Source organism: Cynoglossus semilaevis, chromosome W, assembly GCF_000523025.1.
Source record: "Cynoglossus semilaevis isolate Cse_v1.0 chromosome W, Cse_v1.0, whole genome shotgun sequence".
In the NCBI taxonomy this organism is placed as follows: Eukaryota; Metazoa; Chordata; class Actinopteri; order Pleuronectiformes; family Cynoglossidae; genus Cynoglossus; species Cynoglossus semilaevis.
Window position 1 is genome coordinate 12,464,194 of NC_024327.1, and position 23,014 is coordinate 12,487,207.

General features: G+C 42.0%; 1 protein-coding gene across 1 annotated transcript in view; it reads right to left on the reverse strand.

Annotated features, from left to right (window-relative positions):
* LOC103397228 (glutamate receptor ionotropic, delta-2-like) overlaps positions 1 to 23,014 on the reverse strand; it is a 248,451-nt gene that overhangs the window by 162,360 nt on the left and 63,077 nt on the right. Inside the window, exons 2-3 of the mRNA XM_008335445.3 lie at positions 13,290 to 13,445; positions 1,890 to 2,177 (exon numbers count right to left, since the gene is read on the reverse strand). Of these exons, the coding sequence (XP_008333667.1) occupies positions 1,890 to 2,177; positions 13,290 to 13,445 (444 nt within the window). The remainder of the gene's footprint in view (positions 1 to 1,889; positions 2,178 to 13,289; positions 13,446 to 23,014) is intronic.

The following is a 23,014-nucleotide window of genomic DNA, read 5'->3' on the forward strand; positions in this document are numbered from 1 at the left end:
TGCTCTGTCTTCACTCTCTTCCTTTTTGTCACCTCCATCGTCATTTTGCACACTACCATCCGATGTTGTTTGGCTATCCATCCGCCTGCCACTACCTTACAGTCTCTATTAAATATCTTAGTATAGTCGATTTTATTCATATTTAAAGTTAAAATTCATAAAGTATTTACACGAACTATTAATACTTTTTTTGCTAGCAGCTCATTCTATTGCTTAGCTTGTCACTTTAAATTATATATATGTGTATATATATATACATATATATACTGTATACCAAATAGAGTTTTGGTTTAAGAATTATAGAAATTCAGTTTCAATTCAATTTCAGTGACTCATTTAGTCTTAGTTCTACAGATTCTTTATTATCAAGTCTCTTTGAAGATTTTCTTTGATTGCAACAAGCGTCAGGAGAGTGTAGATTAAAGACATGTCCAATATTAGACACAGAGATTCACAATACTGTGTGTGGCCATTTGTTCCTGTCATTCCTCCCTGTGATTAAATGACTCAAGGCACATAGAAATAGCAGGAGTGTTGTGGGGAGGATCAACATGCCTCCACAAATGTGTGTGTTCTAGAGGATTTCAACAGAACTGTCAACGCTCCTCACTGTGCGGCAGCTGCAGCAGCCGAGTCTGAGGAGGAAAAAAAAGAATCTCTTTGGAGATGAGTCAGAGATGATGGATTAAATATTCAGTATCACGGTGAGAATGCTGTTATTGTAAATGATGACCCATCCACGCCCTGACCCATATTTGATTTGGCTAAAAGTTTTACGCCGGATGCCCTTCCTGACGCAACCCTCACCATTTATCTGGGCTTGGGACCGGCACTATAATACACTGATTCGTGTACCCTAGTGGCTGGTTTCACTACTAAGTATATCTGTGTGACATATTCAATACTCTGATAAAACGCTGCAATACTTCAGAACCAATCCCACTGTAATGATGTCTTTGGAAATCAATGCATAAAACCCATTAATTGCGTTAATTGATCACAATGAGTTAAATGCAACCCCATTAAGGTGATATGAGGTAATTCAACACCAAATTACCTAAGGCAGAAAACTATTACACTGCTGTCTATTAACTTAACCTCTTAGGTGAGTTATATTTCTGCTCATCCACCAATGTGTAATGTCATAGATGGTGGTTTTTTTTATTAACTTCCCATACATTGTACCTGTTCTTTCAGCTCACAGCAGTGTGTAAACCAAAGCTGAGCACACAAGTTTCAGCTCATTGACAAGTGTGTATTTGCACCGATAAGGTCACTGTACTACTAAGAGTTACTAGGAAAATATAGCATCCTGATGACACTGTGGTATAGCTGCAGCAGGTCAATATGTGATGTTTAGGTATGAACCAGAGCACTGCAGTGGCTGACAGCCTGACACTTTGAAAAATGACAGTGAAATGTCAGGTGAATAAAACATATCTAGTGAACATGAACATGCATGAAATGTGGCAAAACATTCTTTCAATATACAGGAGCTATTAAAGTGTTAAGAAGCAGAGTTTTAGTCAATAAAAAAGAGCACAGAATTCTTACCCCATAATGTAGGAGTTAATGGACTAAAGAGAAGGGGGGGGGGCAGAGAGAAACAGAAATGACACACACACACACACAGGCAGACTGGTGTGCCACCAGCATTGAGATGTTTAAGGATGCATGGCTATGTGTGGGCCTGTTTCCGTGCATTTGAATAATCACCCACGTCAACGTCTGCCTATGCAGTGCATTTTTATTTTCCAGACATGGAGAGCAGTCTCTCAGACAGACCATATACCTGACAGCTCCTCATGGATGTCAATGTGCTGACACTGGTGCCAGACAGAGTCCATATTTTAATAAATGATGGAGTACAAACGACAGCATTCCCTTACCAAAATCAGAGTCGTAGAAGAGGATGAACTTCTGCCAGCTGTACTCATAAACCACTTGCATGATGACCTCATTAAGATAGACAGGGGGGCGCACCATTAGGGTGTAGTCATCTGATCCTGGGATGCGACTGGTGGGCGGGCATGCAGAGCGGGGTGTTCCCGCTGTGGAACGCTGGATGAAGAGGTGGGGGATGTGCATGGCATCAGCCAAGGTCTGAAGGCTGCCTGCCGACATGCAGCCTATTGAACTGACCAGGGCCAAGATACCACGGTTCATCAACTCACAGGCTGGATGGAAGAAAGAGGGAGAGGCAGTAGAGTAGTAGCAGAGAAAGAAAGAGAAAGGTAGAAGAAAAACAGAGGAGAAAATTGTTAATTATTTTGAAAGCAACAATGATTATTGTACTTCTCGTTTATGTCAGAAAGGGAGCAGAGGTGGAAACATCTGTTATATGTGTGAATAGTAGCAATGCGCTTCGTTCTTTGTAACAATTACAGAGGCAAATTATTTTCATTCTACAGGTCATCACACTGCAACATGAATTTTGTATATATGTATATATACAAGTGGTGGTTTATGACATAAATTCACATGAGTCATTTTATAACTTGATCAACAATTTGTCAATGTCACTGCCACCTACAGGTCTGCTTATGGATCAAAAACGACACCAACACCAAGAAGCCTTTTTATCCACATGGCAAAGCGTCACAGACAAAAGATGAGGATTCATCTATCTAAACTTTAAAATACTAAATATTATATTTTTTAATATAACAGTAATAAAGCATAATTGACTGAAATACACCAGATTTACACATACTTCCAAAATTCCTCAGATAAATAGATTGATTGATTGATTGTCAGGTCTGTCTGTTTCCTGTTCCTGCTGTCTGCTGTGTTATCACACTCACCTGTGTGTCTGCAATTAGCCTCACTTGTGTCACCTGGTGCCCTTTGTATATATACCTCTCTCCCTCACGCAGTTCGTTTGGGATCATTGTTTTTGTATTGTATCTGTTCGTTGTCTGTTCCTGGTCAAGTCTACTCCTGTGCTCTGCTCAGTGAATGCTTCAAGTTCCTAGTTTGTCCTGGTCTTGTGAAGAAGTGAGTTTTTGTTGTTTTGGCTTAACATTTTCAAATAATATATACTCGGAGAGACCAGGACGAACATGATTGGAAATGAGCAAATCAGATGGACAGTTAAAGTGGTGCAGTTTGGAGATAATGTTAGAGAGGTGAGGTTGAGATGGTTTAAACACGTGTTGAGGAGAGAAAATAAATATATAAAGAAATGGATGTTGAAAACCGAGTTAACAGGAAAAAGGGGAAGAGACGTCAGAAGAGATTTGTAGATGTGTAAAAGAGGACAAGGAGATTGTTGGTGTAAAACCAGAGGAGGCAGGAAGATAGGGTGAGATGAAGGGAACATCCAGAAAAAGAAGCCATGGTTTTAGCCATGAAGTAAGTCAGTTTGTGGACTGTGTTTATGTGTCACATATTTTTAACATTTCAGAGGACGAACATGTTTAAATTCAAACCTTTAAGGTGAGGATTAAGGTTATGATAAAGTGTGTGCGTATCAGTGTGAGCGTGTGTTTGTGTCCACGTTTCTGTCAGCCCACCATGTAGAGTACAGATAAAAAGAGATCAGAAAGAACACAATGGCAGAAATGACAGCAGGGAAGAGAATGGGAGTAAATAAACACTTCAACAGATGAAGAATGGAGATAAAGTGCTGAGAAATACAAGGAGACAGAAACAGAGGGGAAGGGACAGAGGGATGGAAAAACATTTTCAAGACACGCAAGTGAAGCTCCTTGAGCCAAACTGTTAAATCACTGGATCACAGGTAGCTGCCGAACCCTGTGACCTGCAGGGCAATAACATCTATAGAGGGCACTCTGGCACACAGACAGTGAGAGGTCAGGGATTGTCCAGGAATAGGAGAGAGCAAACTCTTGAAACATGGCAAAGAAAGTACAAGTTGTTTTATACATGTCAGATGGATGGCCTGTACGAAACAGGAGGCTGAAGCATGTGAGCAATGTAAAAAAAATTACCCCTGCACTTAATTGACTTGGGAATCTTTAAAACCCAATTATGTAGTAGACTTGGGGATATACAGTGGGTATTTAAGTTCATTTTTTCCTCAATGTATACACAGCACCTGATATTGACAGAAAAACAGAATTGTTGACATTTTTGCAGATTTATTAAAAAAAATGAAATATCACATGGTCATAAGTATTCAGGCCCTTTGCTGTGACACTCATATTTAACTAAATTTAGCTGTCCATTTCTTCTGATCATCCTTAAGATTGTTCTACACCTTCATTGGAGTCCAGCTGTGTTTGATTATACTGATTAGACTTGATTAGGAAAGCCACACACCTCTCTGTATAAGACCTTGCAGCTCACTGTGCATGCCAGAGCAAATGAGAATCATGAGGTCAATGGAACTGCCTGAAGAGCTCAGAGACAGAATTGTGACAAGGCACAGATCTGGCCAAGGTTACAAAAAAAAAAAATCCTTAAATCCATAATCCTTAAATGGAAGACGTTTGGGACAACCAGAACCCTTCCTAGAGCTGGCCGTCCTGCCAAACAGCAATCGTGAAGAAGAGCCTTGGTGAGAGAGGTAAAGAAGAACCCAAAGATCACTGTGGCTGAGCTCCAGAGATGCAGTCGGGAGATGGGAGAAAGTTGAATAAAGTCAACCATCACTGCAGCCCTCCACCAGTTGGGGCTTTATGGCAGAGTGGCCCGACGGAAGCCTCTCCTCAGTGCAAGACACATGAAAGCCTGCATGGAGTTTGCTAAAAAACACCGAAGAACTCCAAGAGGGTGAGAAATTAGATTCTCTGGTCTAGTGAGTCCAAGATAGAACTTTCTGGCCTTAATTCTAAGCGGTATGTGTGGAAAAAAACAGGCACTGCTCATCACCTGTGCAATACAGTCCCATCAGTGAAGCATGGTGGTGGCAGCATTATGCTGTGGGGGTGTTTTTCCAGCTGCAAGGACATAATGACTGGTTGTAATCGAAGGAAAGATGAATGCGGCCAAGTACAGGGATATCCTGGACGAAAATCTTTTCCAGAGTGCTCAGGACCTCAGACTGGGCTGAAGGTTCAACTTCCAACAAGACAATGATCCTAAACACACAGCTAAAATAACAAAGGAGTGGCTTCACAACAACTCTGACTGTTCTTGAATGGCCCAGCCAGAGCAGCAGCAGAGTAAACACGTTCTACAGAAGTTTAGTTGGCATTTATGTGATGTTTGAGTTGATGGATTGGATACTATATGATAGTTACGTTCTAAGCGAATTGTTTATAATCTAACTGCACATTTTTGCCTCTGTCACCCTCTAGCGACAATCAACAGCTAACACAAAGTTACCTCACCTTCCGGATGTGTCAGCTGTACCCGGCTCAGTGACAAGATCGTGGAGTTGGAGGGACGGATTTCCACATTATAGCAGATCCAGGAGGAGTAGCGGTTAATGGACACCATTATCTTCGGCCCGACTCAAACCACCGCAGGCTGGGCCCCAGTGCCCTGGGCCGCTGCCAGCCCCTCTTCTCCACCCAACATCAGCTCTGAAGAATCCTGGCTCCAGCTTGGGGCTAAACCAAAAGCCCGAGTCATTTCCACTCCATCAGAAACCGAACCCTGGTCTCTGGTCGGTACCCGTGGCAGACGTGCGGAGAACTCACCACACACTTCCTAACCAGCACATCCAACTTGACAACAACTTCAATGTCCTCAGTTTTCAGGAGTTTCCCCCTCTGGCTGAAAAACGGGACAATTACCCCATTCATCCCCGCCATCATCTGGTCCCAAACGAACCCCTGCCGCTCCTCCAGACAAACGGGAACGCCACACCCGGGTCAAGATGCATCGATGAAAGCCGTACTTCACTCCAGCGCCACGAAAAGCTCCTGTCCTCCACGGCGCCTGCTCCAGTCTTTCTCCGTCTCCAATCAGCACTTCACCATCCAAGTCATCGGCCGCCGCTCGCCATTCCATTGAATCCCCACCGGCAGGTCCCTCTGTGCCGTCCCATACCGGCTCTCCCTCTATGTCTCGTCATTCCCTATTCCCTCCAGCAACATTGATAACAGGGGATTCCAGATTCCTGGTATGTCAGTTTCTTCAACGTGGCAACCCTCTGCTACCCAGGCGCCACGGTCACGGACATTTTGGCTAGGCTTCCTGGCGCACTCCAGAGACTCCCATCGTCCATCCAGCGTATAGTGATCTACGTCGGGATGAACGACGTCCAGCTTGGCGAATCAGAAGTCACCAAGGCACAGTTTAACAAACTTTTCACATACTCAAAAAAATACGGGCAAATCAGTCTTTATCTCAGGCCCTATCCCCTCACTCGCCCGGGGTTTGCTCCGTTTTAGCAGACTTCTCGGACTAAATGACTGGCTCCAAACCACAATCTATTTTGGGAATGGACTCCTGTCGTGGTAAGGTTTTACCACCCCGGATTCGTTGATCAACTTCGACACTATCAAGAAGAACTTTCACAAAGTATAAAGAAAAGATAAAAGTCGTTGCTCGAGTTCACCTGTGCACAGGGAGGATCCAGCAGCGAGTCAGAGGATGGACTGCTGAAATTTGCTCTCTCCACAAACTCAGGCTCGTTTTATTGACACACATATCCAGGGGTGGTACATATCAAGCGATACAGACTTCATTTGTTCTACACACACACATTCATTATTTTTGGCCACTACATCTACACCGTTGGTTTCTCATCCCGTTCTTATCGCACCCAGCTGCTGTTGTGACCTTGTGTTCTAACTATGAATTCAGCCATTGTCAAATTGTATTCTAAAAGTTTCTGTTTCCCATCACACCAAGTACTCCTCTTGTCAAAACAAACCTTTTTTTTAACTCAACCTCGCAGCTCCTTTTCTCTACATCTGCATGTTTTCAGTTTTAGCTTTAAGCAGCATTTTATGTTCAAGCTGGTTATATGTTTTAGCACACCTTTATAATTCCTTAAACATGAATATATATATATATCAAGCTGGTTATATTTTTATCCACACTCCCTTCTACAACCGTGATGGTGTCCACCCAAGCACATCAGGATCAGCTGCGCTCTCAGCAAACATTCAGCACGTTGTTTCCGTGTCACGTGACTGATTGTCGTTTACTAACAAACCGCACCCACCACCCCCGATCACACCCACACCCCCCTCTCGCCCTCCCTAACCACGTGGTAACCAGGTCTAGTCGTAGCATGAACTCAATAATAACCAAACATACGTCACCGCAATGTATTCCTTCCGCATAACCTGTCATAGATCCCACAAACTTAAGTCCCCAGGCTGTGTGCATGAAAACCTCATCAAAAGTTCTCCTAACCACGATAACAAAACTCCCATCTCAATTGTCAGCGCTGCACTTTTTAATGTAAGCTCTCTAACAAAAGCTTTGTTATAAATCAGCTTATCCTTGAAAAAAATATTAATTTTATGTTTCTTGTTGAAACTTGGCTAAAAGAGGATGGAACACTCACGCATCAGGCATGGAAAAGGTGGCTTTGTGTAACTAAAAGGTTTTGCTGATTGATTCATGAATTAGTTAATGGGGTGTATGAGAAATGGGGAATTTACAGTGGCTTGCAATAGTATTCATACATAAAATGAACTTTTCCACATTTTGTCACGTTACGACCACAAACACAAATAGATTTTATTGGAATTTTATGTGAAAGACCAACCAAAAGTGGCATACAATTGTAGTAGTAGAAAGAAAATTATACATTTTTAAATTTAAAGTGTGGTGTGCAAAAGTATTCAGCCCCTTTTTCTCTGAGTGCATACAATTCCCTTCAGAAGTTGCCTGATGATTGCTGAATGATTGAATGTTGTTGAATGTTGCAGCATCATGAAGTCCAAGGAACACACCAGACAGGTCAGGGATAAAGTTGTAGAGAAATTTAACGCAGGGTTAGGCTATAAAAAGATTTCTCAAGCTTTGAACATCTCACAGAGAACTGTTCAGTCCATCATCCAGAAATGGAAAGAGTATGGCACAACTGAAAACCTACAAAGTCACGGTCGTGCACTTAAACTTACAAGCTGAACAAGGAGAGCACTGATCAGAGGTGCAGCCAAGAGGCCCATGGCAACTCTGGATAAACTGCAGAGATCCACAGCTCAGGTGGGGGAATCTGTCCACACGACAACTATTAGTTGTGCACTGCACAACTCTGAGTGGCAAGAAGAAAGCCATTGTTAAAAGAAAACCACAAGAGGTCCCGTTTGCAGTTTGCCAGAAGTCATGTGAGGGACACAGCAAACATGTGGAAGAAGGTGCTCTGGTCAGATGAGACCAAAATTGAACTTTTTGGCCTAAATGCAAAACGCTATGTGTGGCGGAAAACTAACACTGCACATCACTCTCTGTTAAACATGGTGGTGGCAGCATCATGCTCTGGGGGTGCTTCTCTTCAGCAGGGATCAGGGAAGATGGTCAGCGTTGATGGGAAGATGGATGGAGCCAAATACAGGGCAATCTTGGAAGAAAACCTGTTGGAGTCTGCAAAAGACTTGAGACTGGGGCACAGATTTTTTCCAGCAGGACTACGCCCATAAACATAAAGCCAGGGCTACAATGGAATGGTTCAAAATATATGAAGGTACAGGCTGATGGTCTGCCTGCTGGGCATTGCTACCTGATGCACCTTCGCTGGTGCCTTTGTGCAAGCAAAAACTGCCATTCACAAACACTCTCCATCTAATCTGACTGATCTTGAGCTGTTGCTGTAGAGACATACCCCAAAAGATTTGAAGCTGTAATTGCAGCAAACGGTGGTTCCAGAAAGTATTGACTCGGAAAACCCGGGTCACATACTTGTTTTTCCCCATCAAATGGTTATCAATTTAACCTTCCTCTTGTGTTCGCTTTCTGTTACCATCTCTTATGTTAATGGGTCGGTTTTGACCCGTGTCTTAAATCAGCTGTAAAATACACTAAAAACAATTAGCTATCATCCAATTTGTTTCTCATCTCTTGGTTACCTTGTTAGGCTTCCATATCCATGAAAATATTGGTTTTAATATTTTTGGTGTGGGCCTCTGGGCCTTTTTTTTGTCAGTATACCCCTCGATTTCAATTAAAAAAAATGGTAAAATCAACCTCAACAGAATCATATAAATAAATAAAAGGTTGTTGTGTTACCTGCCTATTACTAAGCACTATTAGAACACATCTCTTAAATAAATTTGTTTTATTTATTTTTTAATTTTAATATTATTAACTATAGTAACATCTATGGTGTTACGGGTCAGTTTCGACCCATATATATTTACTTCAAGAAAAGGGCAAAAAAGTATTTTTTTTTATTATTATTATTATTTTATTTGCTCTGGTATCTCTGTTGTCAAATCTGAGGACTCTTGATATCATGCGGAACCGACCCGACCCGAACAACACAAAGGTCATAATTTCAACCCGAGCATTTTACAATTTAGTGAAAAAAAATTTTTTTTGTTTTATTTTGTTGAAATAGAGGTTCTTGACAAAGTCAAAAAGCCTTGACGCAATAAACTAATTTACGTGTTTTTTAATGCATTTAAAACTTGGAAACACCAGAGGAAGGTTAAATAAATTCATATGATGTGATTTTCTGGAATTTTCTTTGGGGTTCTGTTTCTCACTGTTAGACTATACATATGATTAAAATTATAAATCGTTGCATTCTTTGTAAGTGGGCAAACCTACAAAATCAGCAAGGGGCCAATTACTTATTTCCTCCACTGTATATGATATAGACAGATTGGTGTTGTTGTTACATTTCTAACATGTCTCTATCTCTGTCTTAGTTATTCCACTCATCAACCCCTTCTTGCTGCCTGTGACATTTCAAGCTCCTTGGCACAAAATGTTCCTGGTTCTGCTGTGTCAGCATTGTGTAGATAAAATAAAAAGATGATGAGTCGCATTAAAACTCATACCATTTTAAACCCCCTCGGACAAACGTCTAATGCAGCGGTGTCAAACTCATTTTCACCGGGGACCACATCAGCAGTAGAGTTCTCCGTGAAGGGCCCGTTATAACTGGAACACTGTATAAATGTGACTACTCCATAACTAACATAAATGTTTCTGCAATCGATTATTAAATATTTGAGTTACAAATTTGTTTGTTGTTTAATAAAAAAAATTATGAGTTATCAGGTTAAGCTTCATGGACTTAATTAAATGTTTTCTAAGCTCCCGCGGGCCATATAAAATGACTTGGCGGGCCACATTTGGCCCCCGGGCCTTGAGTTTGACATGTGTGGGCTAATGATTGAACATACTCTTATTGTTCAGCCCCTGATTTGTTTTATTTTAATAAATTGTTATTCAATTTTATTATCTGTAAAATCGATCTTGTTTTAGCCCTTTGTAATAATCTTGTAAGTCACATTTTCATCATCTACTTTTATGAACCTCTCTGTTATACGGAGGAACACCACAGCATCTCATGCATCTTTATTATGTGTGTTATATATGTCGCTCCATTATCAAAACAGAAAACAGTCGACTTTAGCAGCATTTTTAATTAATTGAGGACGCGGGGTTTGTGATATCTGAAATGACGCAAAGTTTTGTTGCTGGAAGAGGAGTTTGCATAAGTTGATAGAGTCATTGAGTCGGTAAACAGAGTTTGTAATATTTTTAAGAGTTTTCCTGTTGATCTTCTCTCATTTTAGTAGGGGTCACATATTAAAACCATTACAAAATATATAAATTAAGTTATTTAATAACATTACTCAAGGAACCTAGCCATTTTAACAGCAACTGAATCAATTTTACTTTGGTACTTCCAGTTGGATACATTTCAGCACCAAACCTGAATATATTAGGCCAAATTTGTTTGAATTACTTTAAAGCTGTGATTAATGTATTCTAACTTACTACTTACTACTTTTTACTCCTGCAATAATGAAGTTTGTTATCTGTGCTCATTAATTGCTAAATGTGTGAGTGGCTGTTTAGCATCTCACACAGATTCAAGCTAATAGAAAGTATTTAACCTGTTTCAGATGTGTTATTTGGAGGCTGTAAACTGCAGTATGAAAGATTCTTGCTATAGTTTGATCCGGATCACAGCACCAGTTGAAAAATTCTTGCTGTGCGAGGTGTCTTCAGGCAAGGAATGGAAGCAGCCGGTAGATGGTCAATTTGTTTTAATAGCAAAACATCAAACAAAACAGGTCCAACAATAAAGCAAAATAAACGATTGGAGAAGTATACAAGGAAATCTCGTACAACAGTTGTTAATATGCAAATCCAAGAACTCAAACTTCCTAAGAATAAATTCTCAAGAATAACTTCTAAAGTATCATTAGTTGTTTACGCTTCTATACCTGTGTGGGAGGAGTGGTTTTCAACTTCCCGGGTGTGTGTTTAAATGTTGTAGGCCAATGGAAGAGAGAGGCTAGGCCTCTTGTGGCCAATCATATTATTGTTCTTGTATCATGTGATGCCTGCAGTCGCCCTGCAGTTCCATGATTCAGCAGTGTTGGAAGAACCTTTTGTTGCTGAGTGGGGGGTTATCACAAGGGAAGTGGACGGAGCCATAAAGTCCAGTCAACCACAGGTGTTCATGTAGATCAAAAGGAATGGATGGCTCTAGGGTTTCTGTGAAAAGGTAGATTGGGAGATTTCCCATTTTTCCCAGGGAGAAGAGAGGTGTTTTAGAAAGTTGGTTTGTGGGGCTATGTGACTGTGTGTGTTCGGGAAAGCCTTTTGGTATCTTATCAGCTTCCTGCTGCAAACCCAACCAAATGTGAAAACCACTGAAATCTAACAAGTACAAGACTGTAAAGCAGGGGTGTCAAACTAATTTTGGTTTAGGGCCCGCATGCAGCCTGATTAGATGTCAGGTGGGCCGGACCAGCACAATCATAACATAATTACCTATAAATAACAATAAGTCCATGTTTTCCTCTCTGTTTTCATGAGTACAACTATTGGACAATCTTAATTTTTCTCCAGGTGTGTTGATACGCAGTCTCATGCTTTAAGTGTCAAGACTAAATAAAGATGAAAAATAAACTGAGACAAGTATCGAATTCACCCCCTATCGTCCTGCTCTCCGTTCCCTTTGCCCCCACCCGTTCCTGCCTTCCAATTGACCATTATCCAATTAGGTGATTTTCATTGTATTAATTGATGGAGACATGAACACAGCATGTGCACATCCACACACACACACACCATTCCTCCCAGATCCACCCAGTTGCTAAGAGATTTCTAGCCAGATTACAATGAAAATGTGTGTGTTAGCAAGTGTGTGGGCCAGGTTGGTTAGTAGAGGTTACTTAGGTGTGAAATGTGGATGTAAGTGACAAGAGCAGGTCTAAAACTAAAGGACCATGCAAGAGGAAGACAGGGAAGATGTGAAAGAGTATGGAGTTCAACCCAAGCAGCTGTATAGGAAACCAGCAGGGTGGAAACACACTTTACCTTCCTGCTTTTTCATTCCCTCTCTCTTTCATCTTATTAGAAAAAGGAATGAGGAAAATCAAACTAAGGAAGGATGCTGCTTCAGTCTGCTCTGTCAAAAGTGTTGCCTCCCTCTGTGCTTTTAGGTGTTTTTCTCTGACTCACTGCCTTCATTCCACTCAGAGCTGAGACACTTGAGACATGGGTTGTTTCTTGTACACAGGATTAAAGGAAAAAACAAACACGCACACAAGAGACCTGATGGAGGTCGATTCTTCAAAGAATTATAGTGCGACTACCGAAGAGAACCGCGTGGTGATTGTATCAAAGCATCAGCTGTAACAAGGCTTTTCAGAACACAAAGACACATGTTGATCTGTAAACATCCTGCACATTTACGCAAGCTCCTCTAACAGTTCACACAATCATGCAGTTAGATCAGCCACATTCTGCTATTTGTTGGACTTGAAACAATGTTAACACAATATTGACACGGGAGCAGGAAGATTAAAGGCATTAACCACGGCTAAATGTGATATTATCACACAAATGCTAAACTGTGACACTTCAGTTGTAAGATGATGCAGGTATCTTGTAGTAAATGAGTTAAGCAGGAAGCGGTTGTTCAGTGAAAACACTTTTGGGTACAGTGTTACTGAAGAACCTTCCAGTGAACAGCTATTCAGAGTGTCCATCCCAGAGTCACAGTTACATACAGACATCCATTCACACCAGCCCCCCCCCCCCCCCCCCCTCCCCCTCCCCCTCGCCCAGCGCCTGCCTTAAAACAGGTGACCTTCTTGATGTTACATTAATAGGACTAAATGAAAACAAAGAACTGAAGCAGATTAGGATTTCTTGGTTTTTCTGTTGTAGTTCTTTGCAAAACAATCCGGTGTAAATAGGATTAGGATTAGGATCGGTCAGCCTACCTTCCTGCACGGCCTGGAAAGGGTTGTTCCCATCGACGAAGGCCACAGAGATGGTCACCTTCTCTGTCTCCAAGATTTCATTGTTCAGGTTCAGATCTGCCACAGCCAGGCGTAACACCTCGTCATCTTTTCTTGCTGACTCATCAAAGATGGCACCTGTAAAGTGGACAGGGGGCAAGCTTTACTACTCTTACATCATTAAACAAAAAACAGACACTGTATTTAGTTTGTACTGCAGGTTCTTCAAATATATATATGCCATCTGATTGGTTGTGATCACACATGAATTAGCATAGGACTAGCTGGTAGTGATACTTTCTCATCTTGGTCCATTGGACACGATTCTCTCCTCAGCGTTTTCCTCATTAGCCTCTCATGTCAAACCAGTTTATCCTTTGAATGCACTGGACTACTAATTGTGTAATCCAGAGCAATGAGGCACTACTAACCGTATTTCAGTGACCACAAAATAACCCTCATGTTGTAAACTCACTTGCACTTGCAATACTGCTGCTGTAATTGGGGCGTTTTTACTGTAGTTCAACAGACAGAATGATCTGCTACTTTCACCAAGGTTATGATCACATTTATAAAAGTGGGCAAAGATGTTTCTCACATTGTCCTCGAACAAATCAAAGTCCGAAGACATTTCCTCAGTTAATAGAAACAGCAGTGGTTAATTGTAATTTTCCAGCTTGTGATCAAAAAAGTATATCTATCTATCTATCTATCTATCTATCTATTAATCTATCTATCTATCTATCTATCTATCTATCTATCTATCTATCCATGTTTTTTATTTATTTTTATGTATTCTATTTTCTTAATAAACCATTTTATGAATAGATGACACGTTGCCTCCACACAATTTAACAGCTCACTCAGCTTACTGCTTACTCATCATTTTTGCATCGTTAAATATGTAGTATTCAATTATTTTATCCATTCCGAATGTAAATATTATCCTCCTGATCCATGCTTGTTTTTATTTGCATGCCACTGAGATGAGAGGAAACTCAAAGGTCTGGACAAACCAGCACAGAATCGGACAAAAAACAACAGATTTTTAAAAATAGCAGCTAAAAAAACAAAAAAGACAAATGCTGGCTTTTCCTTCTTTATAACATTACCATAGTAATGTTTTTTAACTGTTTCACCTGAGAACTAACTTAGGAGCAGCATCTCAGTGCATGATCTTAGTAAATGAAAAAGCTTACTCCAGTGTTGAACAATTTTAATCCCTTAAAATAATCAATATCACTATAGTATTATATAGTAGTGTATATAATATTAATATAGTGATGAAATAACAGAATATGCAACTACTTTAGTTACCATTGTGCCACTCCTGAATGTGCAACCATGGAGATTTCTGTTGGTAATTCTTTATGGATTGGAGATGTATAATACAGTACAGTTTATTGAATGACTACGTGGATGACATGGAAAAAGACTGACGGTGTATGTACCACACACTTGGTTCTGGCTTTCTTTTCAGTAATGTGATTGTGAGTGCAAAAGAAAACATCAGAACATAAATCAACCAGGAAATAAAAGCAGTGAATCTTGTTTTACACGGATGCCCCAAGAGCAGTAATACAGTACAGGGAGGCACAAGCAAATGGATCCTTACATGCATGTGGGTAGGAGCAATAAAGTGGAGTCTACCAATTGATTGGATTTGCTATTTTTGTAAATCAAATATGTAAAGTCGTGTGTCAGTATTTGGTCTTAGTTCTGTCTACTATACTGTATGTGGTTTGGGTATAACATTAATTTTAGCACAATGAAGGAACGACGGTACATAAAAGCCATCACATCACAAACAAGTCACATCTTTTTGAGAGAGTATTATTTGGAGCTTTTCTTCTGGTGATCTCAAATCTGATAAACATATTAAATTATGCAGCCATATGTCCAGAAAAGACTCTTTGATGTGTTTTTTTATATTGATCCAGTAGATCAAAGCATCCAGATGATAATTTTAACAGTTTTCCCAAACTGGAGAACAACACGGAGGACAGAAATAGCCTAAGATGAAAGGATGATTATGGCTGACGCAGATCTTTATGGAGCCGTTACATCAGCTTCTCTTTATCTGATAGAATACACAGCCATCCCTGTGTTTCAATATGTGGCAGACCAGAATATTTTACACAAACTTCTTTCTAATCTACTAATCCAGGGGTGTCAAACATACGGCACGTGGAGCCAAAACAGGCCTGCAAGCCGTTTCAATCTGGCTAGACACTTCATGCTAAACACTTCATGTTCTTGACGTTTTGTCAAATTAAAGTTAATTAAATATGAATGTTTACTAATATAGTTGTACTTATTTGCTTGAAAACAAAGGGAATTATGTTATGATTGTACTGGTTTGGCCCACTTGATATCTAATCAGGCTGTATGTGGCGCCTGAACCAAAATGAGTTTGAAACCCCTGTACTACGACTATCTACTGGGGCAGTGGTGGGTTAGTGGTTGAGAAAGCGAATTTGGGTCCAGAAAGTTTCAGGTTCGAGTCCACCACCTCCCAAGTTACCACTGAGGTGCTCTGAGCATGGCACCGTACCCACACACTGCTCCCGGGCATCACCAAAGCTGCCCACTTTGGTGATTAAATGCAGAGGTCAAATTTTGTTGTGCGCAGTGGTGTGTGTCACAATGACAAGGAGTTCACTTTCCTTTCCTTTCTAATCAGTGTCCACCATAACTAATATCAGTAATAACACCAGTTCTAGTAACATTAAAAGAAGTAAAAATGCTGAAAACAAATACTGTGCAGAAACTAAAAACAACAGACAAAACACAGGTCGTGTTGTTTTTATAAGCTTTATGCTATATATACACTATATTACCAAAAGTATTCGCTCACCTGCCTTGACTCATACTATGAACTGAAGTGCCATCCCATTCCTAACCCAGAGTTCAATATGATGTCGGTCCACCTTTTGCAGCTATTACAGCTTCAACTCTTCTGGGAAGACTGTCCACAAGGTTGAGGAGAGTGTTTATAGGAATTTTTGACCATTCTTCCAAAAGCGCATTGGTGAGGTCACACACTAATGTTGGTCGAGAAGGCCTGGCTCTCAGTCTCCGCTCTAATTCATCCCAAAGGTGTTCTATCGGGTTCAGGTCAGGACTCTGTGGAGGCCAGTCAAGTTCATCCACACCAGACTCTGTCATCCATGTCTTTATGGACCTTGCTTTGTGCACTGGTGCACAGTCATGTTGGAAGAGGAAGGGGCCCGCTCCAAACTGTTCCCACAAGGTTGGGAGCATGGAATTGTCCAAAATGTTTTGGTATCCTGAAGCATTCAAAGTTCCTTTCACTGGAACTAAGGGGCCAAGCCCAGCTCCTGAAAAACAACCCCACACCATAATTCCTCCTCCACCAAATTTCACAGTCGGCACAATGCAGTCTGAAATGTACCGTTCTCCTGGCAACCTCCAAACCCAGACTCGTCCATCAGATTGCCAGATGGAAAAGCGTGATTCATCACTCCAGAGAACGCGTCTCCACTGCTCTAGAGGCCAGTGGCGGCGTGCTTTACACCATTGCATCCGACGCTTTGCATTGCACTTGGTGATGTGTGGCTTGGCTGCAGCTGCTCGGCCATGGAAACCCATTCCATGAAGCTCTCTGCGTACTGTACTTGGGCTAATCTGAAGGTCACATGAAGTTTGTAGCTCTGTAGCAATTGACTGTGCAGAAAGTCGGCGACTTGCTTGATTTTATACACCTGTGGCCAGGCCAAGGGATTAGGACACCTGATTCTGATCATTTGAATGGGTGAGCGAATACTTTTGGTAATATAGTGTATATATATATGCTTTTATGTTTTTATATTTGATAATATACATTTATAATGAAGTTCAAATAACACACAGCATTATCAATTCATGTCATTTAAGCATGCATTAAAAATTTAAAACTATATATAAAAGATTGATGGACTGATCAGTGTCTCTGCAAACCATTTGGGGGTCACAAACCATCTGTTTGCAAACCAACATTCTAACAACAGATATTAGGGGATGCTGTAAACAAACATGACATTTATACATTTATTGGCATCGTTATGATGGATGGATGATAAAACAAACATGTTGCACACAAACAAAAATACACAAACAAATTATGAACATGTGGAACAAGTGTTGCAATATGTGGAAACAATATCAAACCTTGTCAAAACAACTGTAAGAGAAGTAACAATAGACAACACACACGGCATCAACCATGCATGTCATGTTTCATCGCAGCATGGGGCTGCCACAGCGTGCTAACAGAACAGGAAAGAACCAGCTGGGCTGAAACAGCAGCCGAGCCAGACAGGTTTGAGACTCGGCGTAGGCTTTGTAGAAATATTAAAGAAAAATCTGTTCAAAAAATGAGTAAAACGTTGACCCACTGGGTCAGGAGGATTGAAAAATATCCTCTGAAATCAAATCTGAGTCAATGGCTCTGTACTGTAAAAATCATCCAACAAACCAAGAGCACAGGCTTCATTCATTTCCTTTCATTGATATTGCAATAACCGCCTTGGTCGCAGCAATACGTTACTTATGTAACTTAATTACCGGTTAACTCAGTTAAGAAAAAGATACTGCTAGTGCATTTATCACCGTGGGCAATGGTGTCTACAAAAGCATGTTGGTTCTTATTCTGAGACAAGCAGGTTTCTCTTTTCATCAGGGGTCCCACGGAGAGAAAGTCCTGAACAGAGAGACTGGAATTGGGGGTGACCCCCCAATTTAAAGGTTGCGGCGGTCACTGATCGTGACGTATATGGATTTACCGGAAGCAGTGGAATTATGGGAGTTAGAGTCCTTAAAAGTACTGTGGTAGTACCTACATGGTCAATAGTAGCTCTTCAACCCACCTGTTAGGGTGGTGGAAGGGTGTGCTTCCAACTGAGAAGTATAAGTCGTGTAGCCAATAAGGTGGCATAGGCGAAAACAGTCCGCATGGTGTTAGAGGTAGTAGGCTGTAAGGGCATCCCAAACATATTATATGCATTAAGAGTTGAGAAGATTTGAGACCAAAATGTAGCAACTCTGAGGCAAGACCAGAACATATGGAAATGATTGGCTGGGGATCCCCCGCACCTATTACAAGAGTTTGATACATTGGGGTAAATCTGGGATAGCCTCAAATTAGTAAAGTGAATTTTGTGTACAACCTTACACTGCAAAAGACAATGCCTAGCACAGAGTGATGATTAGTGAACCAGGTGCAGGATCTGCCGCCAACAGTCCTCAGTTAAAGTGATTCCCAGCTCCTGCTCCCAAGACTCCCTGGGAGTAGAGGCTGGGCCATCAACTGCAGAACCAATAAGACCATAGATGCTTGAAATGAGTCCCTTCTGTTCAAGATGGAGTGCTAACAAGATGTCCACCAAAGTTTCAGGGGGGGCAAATAGGGAATTTGTTGTTCTGATTTTGGACAAAATGTCTAAACTGAAAAAATCTGAATAGATGGGAATTGGGTAGGTCAAATTTTTTGGAGAGCTCAGCGAAAGAGGTTCCTTGGTTATAAAAATCTTTAAGTGAAGTTATCCCCAGTGGCGCTTTGGCCCATTGGCAATGTCTCTGTCATTGGTGTGGAACCCCAGGGTTCACCTCCTGGGCAAGTTCGAATCCTGGTTAGGGTGGTTAGTACCTTTCAGTGGACTCACCACCCGCAGGAAGGTTTAGGGGGGTTGGTACGGTGCAATGTGATTTGGGTGGCGACTGCTGCCCCCGTGACCCGGTAACGGATAAGCGGATGAAAATGGATGGATGGATGGATGGAAGTTATCCCCTTGACATGCCAAATCCAAAAAAATAAATCAGTAGAAGAGGGCAGGAACAGATGATTGTTTACTGTGGGGGCCAAATCAGAAGCCCTGTGCAGTCCTAGGCACTTCCTCATCTGAATCCAGATCTTGACAGTGCTTATTACTACTGGGTTGGAAGTAAAGTTGGAGGCAGTCAAGGGAAGTTGGGAGCAAACCAAGGAGTGGAGAGAGATTTTAGAGGATGCATGCTCCATATCCACCCACGCCGGCCCCATGTCCTCTGATATGTTATTGGTTCAATATAAAAGTTTATTGATGTTGCATGACCAATAAGTAAGAAGTAAGAGTAAAAAGGTATAAAAACTATTAAAAAAGTGTTTTTTTAAAATTAAGATAGGAATATGAGTAAAAAGATATAAAAACTTAGGTAAGACAACCATTTTAACCAAATTCACACGACCTATGAGGGACAAAGGGAGGTTACTCCATCTGGCAAAATCCTGTTTACGCCTCTTGAGGAGAGGTGAGTAATTTCTTGAAAAAAAAAGGTTAGCTGAATTAGTTATGAACACCCCTAGGTACTTGAAACCGTCACTAGCTTATTTGAATGGGAAATAAGTCTGGGGTATGTTTTTGGCTAAAGAACTAATGGGGTAAAGTTCACTTTTTTGAAGGTTCAGTTTATATCCAGAAAAGAAGTCTTTCCCGCTTGGGTAATGCCCTCGAATCCTGCCTCCTGAGGCAACCAGATAGCTAGGGGTTCCACCACTAAAGCAAAAAGAAGTAGGGAGAGAGGACAACCTTGCTAAGTTCCCCGATACAGTTGAAAAGGGGCAGACTGAAGTCCATTTGTGTATATTGACGCCACTGAATGAGCATAAAGCAGTTTGATCCAGGATATAAATTCTGGACCAAAACCAAACTTCTGCAGAACAAAGAAAAGATAGTTCCACTCAACTCTGTCAAAGGCCTTCTCTGCATCCAGTGAGACAACTACCTCAGGAGAACCTGAACCAGGAGAGTTAATGATATTTAAGAGTATCCTTGTATTATGGAATGAATGTCTCCCGATCCGCATCCTCATTTATTTTAGGAAAAGAGATCCTATCGAGCGGGTTATCGCTAATCCACAGACCTGGAAGACGCACGCGCCTGATGTGCTAAAAGCCTACCCGCTTTATCACCGGACTCAAAAAAATGCTGTTTGGCTTGAAACATTTGCCTCTGTATTTTACTTGTGGATAATAGATCAAATTTGGACTGGAGACGTTCTTTATAAAGAGCAGGAGTTGGGGTTGAAGGATAGGGATTGTCAACTCTAAATATGTTCCTAGTGACTGCCTCCAGTTCGGCTCTCTCTACCTTCCTGAGGCCTGAGACATATGATATAATCTGTCCTCTCATAAATGCCTTAAAAGTCTCCCACAACGTACACCTGGAGATCTCTGGAGAATCATTTGTTTCGAAGAACAGATTAATTTGCGCATAAAGGAATTCTTTCAATGAAGCTTGGGCTAGCAAAGTGGAGTTAAGTCTCCACAACTTGGAGGAGGGAACCAGGTAAGGAAAACCAATTTCAACAGATACTGGGGCATGGTCCGATATAACAATACTGTGGTATTCACAAGAATTAGCCCTGGTTAAAAAATACCTATCCAAGAGAAAAAAGTCAATTCGAGAATATGAATGGTAGACATGTGAGAAAAATGAAAAAGCTTTATCTGATTGGGATTTAGCTCTCCACGAATCGAAAAAGAACAAGACTGCTTTTATAAACCTCAAGAGCTTTAGTTGAGTTAGATAACATCTGGGGGTTTGAAGAAGACCGGTCCAAGGAGGGGTCTTAATTAAAGTCTCCCCCAATAATTAAATAATGGTCATCTTTTTTGACACAAGACACAAGAAAAAAAAGGTAAAAATAAATATATCGTCATCCCATGTAGGTGCGTAGACACAGGCTATCACCACCGAGTGCCACATAATTTGCAGAAATTACAAATCGACCATTTTGGGTCTTCAATGGAGTCTGATTTTTCAAACTGTATATTCTTATGTATAAGAATAGCTGCACCCCTTGTTCTCACTGGAAATTTAGAATGGAATGCTTCCCCTATCCACGGTCGCTTGATCCGGTTAACATCTGAAGAAGTTTCCTCTTTCCTGAAGAAAAAAAAAAATATATCACCACGAAGTTGTTGTATCACCACCAAGTTCAGATGAGCCATTACCTTATTACGCTTAATCGGATGATTGATGCCTTTCAGATTCCAGGAAATAAAACGAAAAGACGAAAGGAGCAATATTCCCTCCTGTGTTATAGTGATTATTAAAAAAACTTAAAGGAAGAAAACCGGCCCGAACAACACAAAAACAAAAAAATTAACTGTTTTTAAGCAGGTCGAGGATTTGCATAGCATCTCCATCCGATTGCCAGTTAATTCAACAGTTCAGAAGTATCCTTTGCACTTGCAGCGACTGTCATCTAAATTGAGATACTGAGAGAGGCTCTACCAATGTCAACCAAGGTTAGCAGTTGAAAGCAGTATTTTTGCTTCAGGTTTTTCTTCGGGCCCGAACAAGCGACGTGAGTCCGCTTTCCAGTGGGCCCACCACCCGCAGGAAGGCCCACAAGGGGCCGGTGCCTTGTGATTTGGGTGGCGGTTGTGGGCGGAGACCACGACGGCCCAATCCCTGGACAACCACTCTAGCTATGGGGACATGGAATGTCACCTCGCTGGGGGGAAAGGAGCCTGAGCTCGTGCAGGAGGTTGAGAGATACCGACTAGATATAGTCGGGCTCACCTCCACACACAGCTTGGACTCTGGGACCCAACTCCTTGAGAGAGGCTGGACCCTTTTCTACTCTGGAGTTGCCCGCGGTGAGAGACGGCGTGCTGGCGTAGGCTTACTTATAGCCCCCCAGCTTGCCAGTCGTGTGTTGGAGTTCTCCCCACTGAGGGAGAGGGTCGCTTCCCTGCGCCTTCGGGTCAGGGACAGGTGCCTCACTGTAGTTTCGGCCTACGGGCCGAACAGCAGTGCAGAATACCCGGCCTTCTTGCTGACACTGAGAGGAGTACTGGACAGTGCTCCTCCCGGGGATTCCATCGTCCTGTTGGGGGACTTCAACGCCCACGTGGGCAACGACAGTGACACCTGGAGGGGCGTGATTGGGAAGAACGGCCTCCCCGATCTAAATCCGAGTGGTGTTTTGTTATTGGACTTCTGTGCTAGTCACAGTTTGTCCATAACAAACACCATGTTCAAGCATAAAGGTGTCCACCAGTGCACTTGGCACCAGGACACCCTAGGCCGGAGGTCAATGATCGACTTTGTAGTCGTGTCATCTGACATCCGGCCGTATGTATTGGACACTCGGGTGAAGAGAGGGGCTGAGCTCTCAACTGATCACCACCTGGTGGTGAGTTGGCTCCGCTTACGAGGGGCAAAGCTGGATAGACCTGGCAGACCCAAACGTATCGTGAGGGTCTGTTGGGAACGTCTGGCAGAATCCCCGGTGAGGGGGGCCTTCAACTCCCACCTCCGGGAGAGTTTTGAACAGGTCCCGAGGGAGGCTGGAGACATTGAGTCTGAGTGGACTATGTTCTCCACTTCCATTGTTGATGCGGCTGTCCGAAGCTGCGGACGTAAGGTCTCCGGTGCCTGTCGTGGCGGCAATCCCCGAACCCGGTGGTGGACACCGGAAGTAAGGGAAGTAGTCAACCTCAAGAAGGAGTCCTATCGAGCCTGGTTGGTTCGTAGGACTCCTGAAGCAGCCGAAAAGTACAGGCAGGCCAAGCGGACTGCAGCTCGGGCAGTCGCGGAAGCAAAAACTCGAGTCGGGGAAAAGTTCGGGGAGGCCATGGAGGAGGACTATCGGTCGGCCTCGAAGAAATTCTGGCAAACCATCCGGCGCCTCAGGAAAGGGAAGCAGTTTCCCACCAC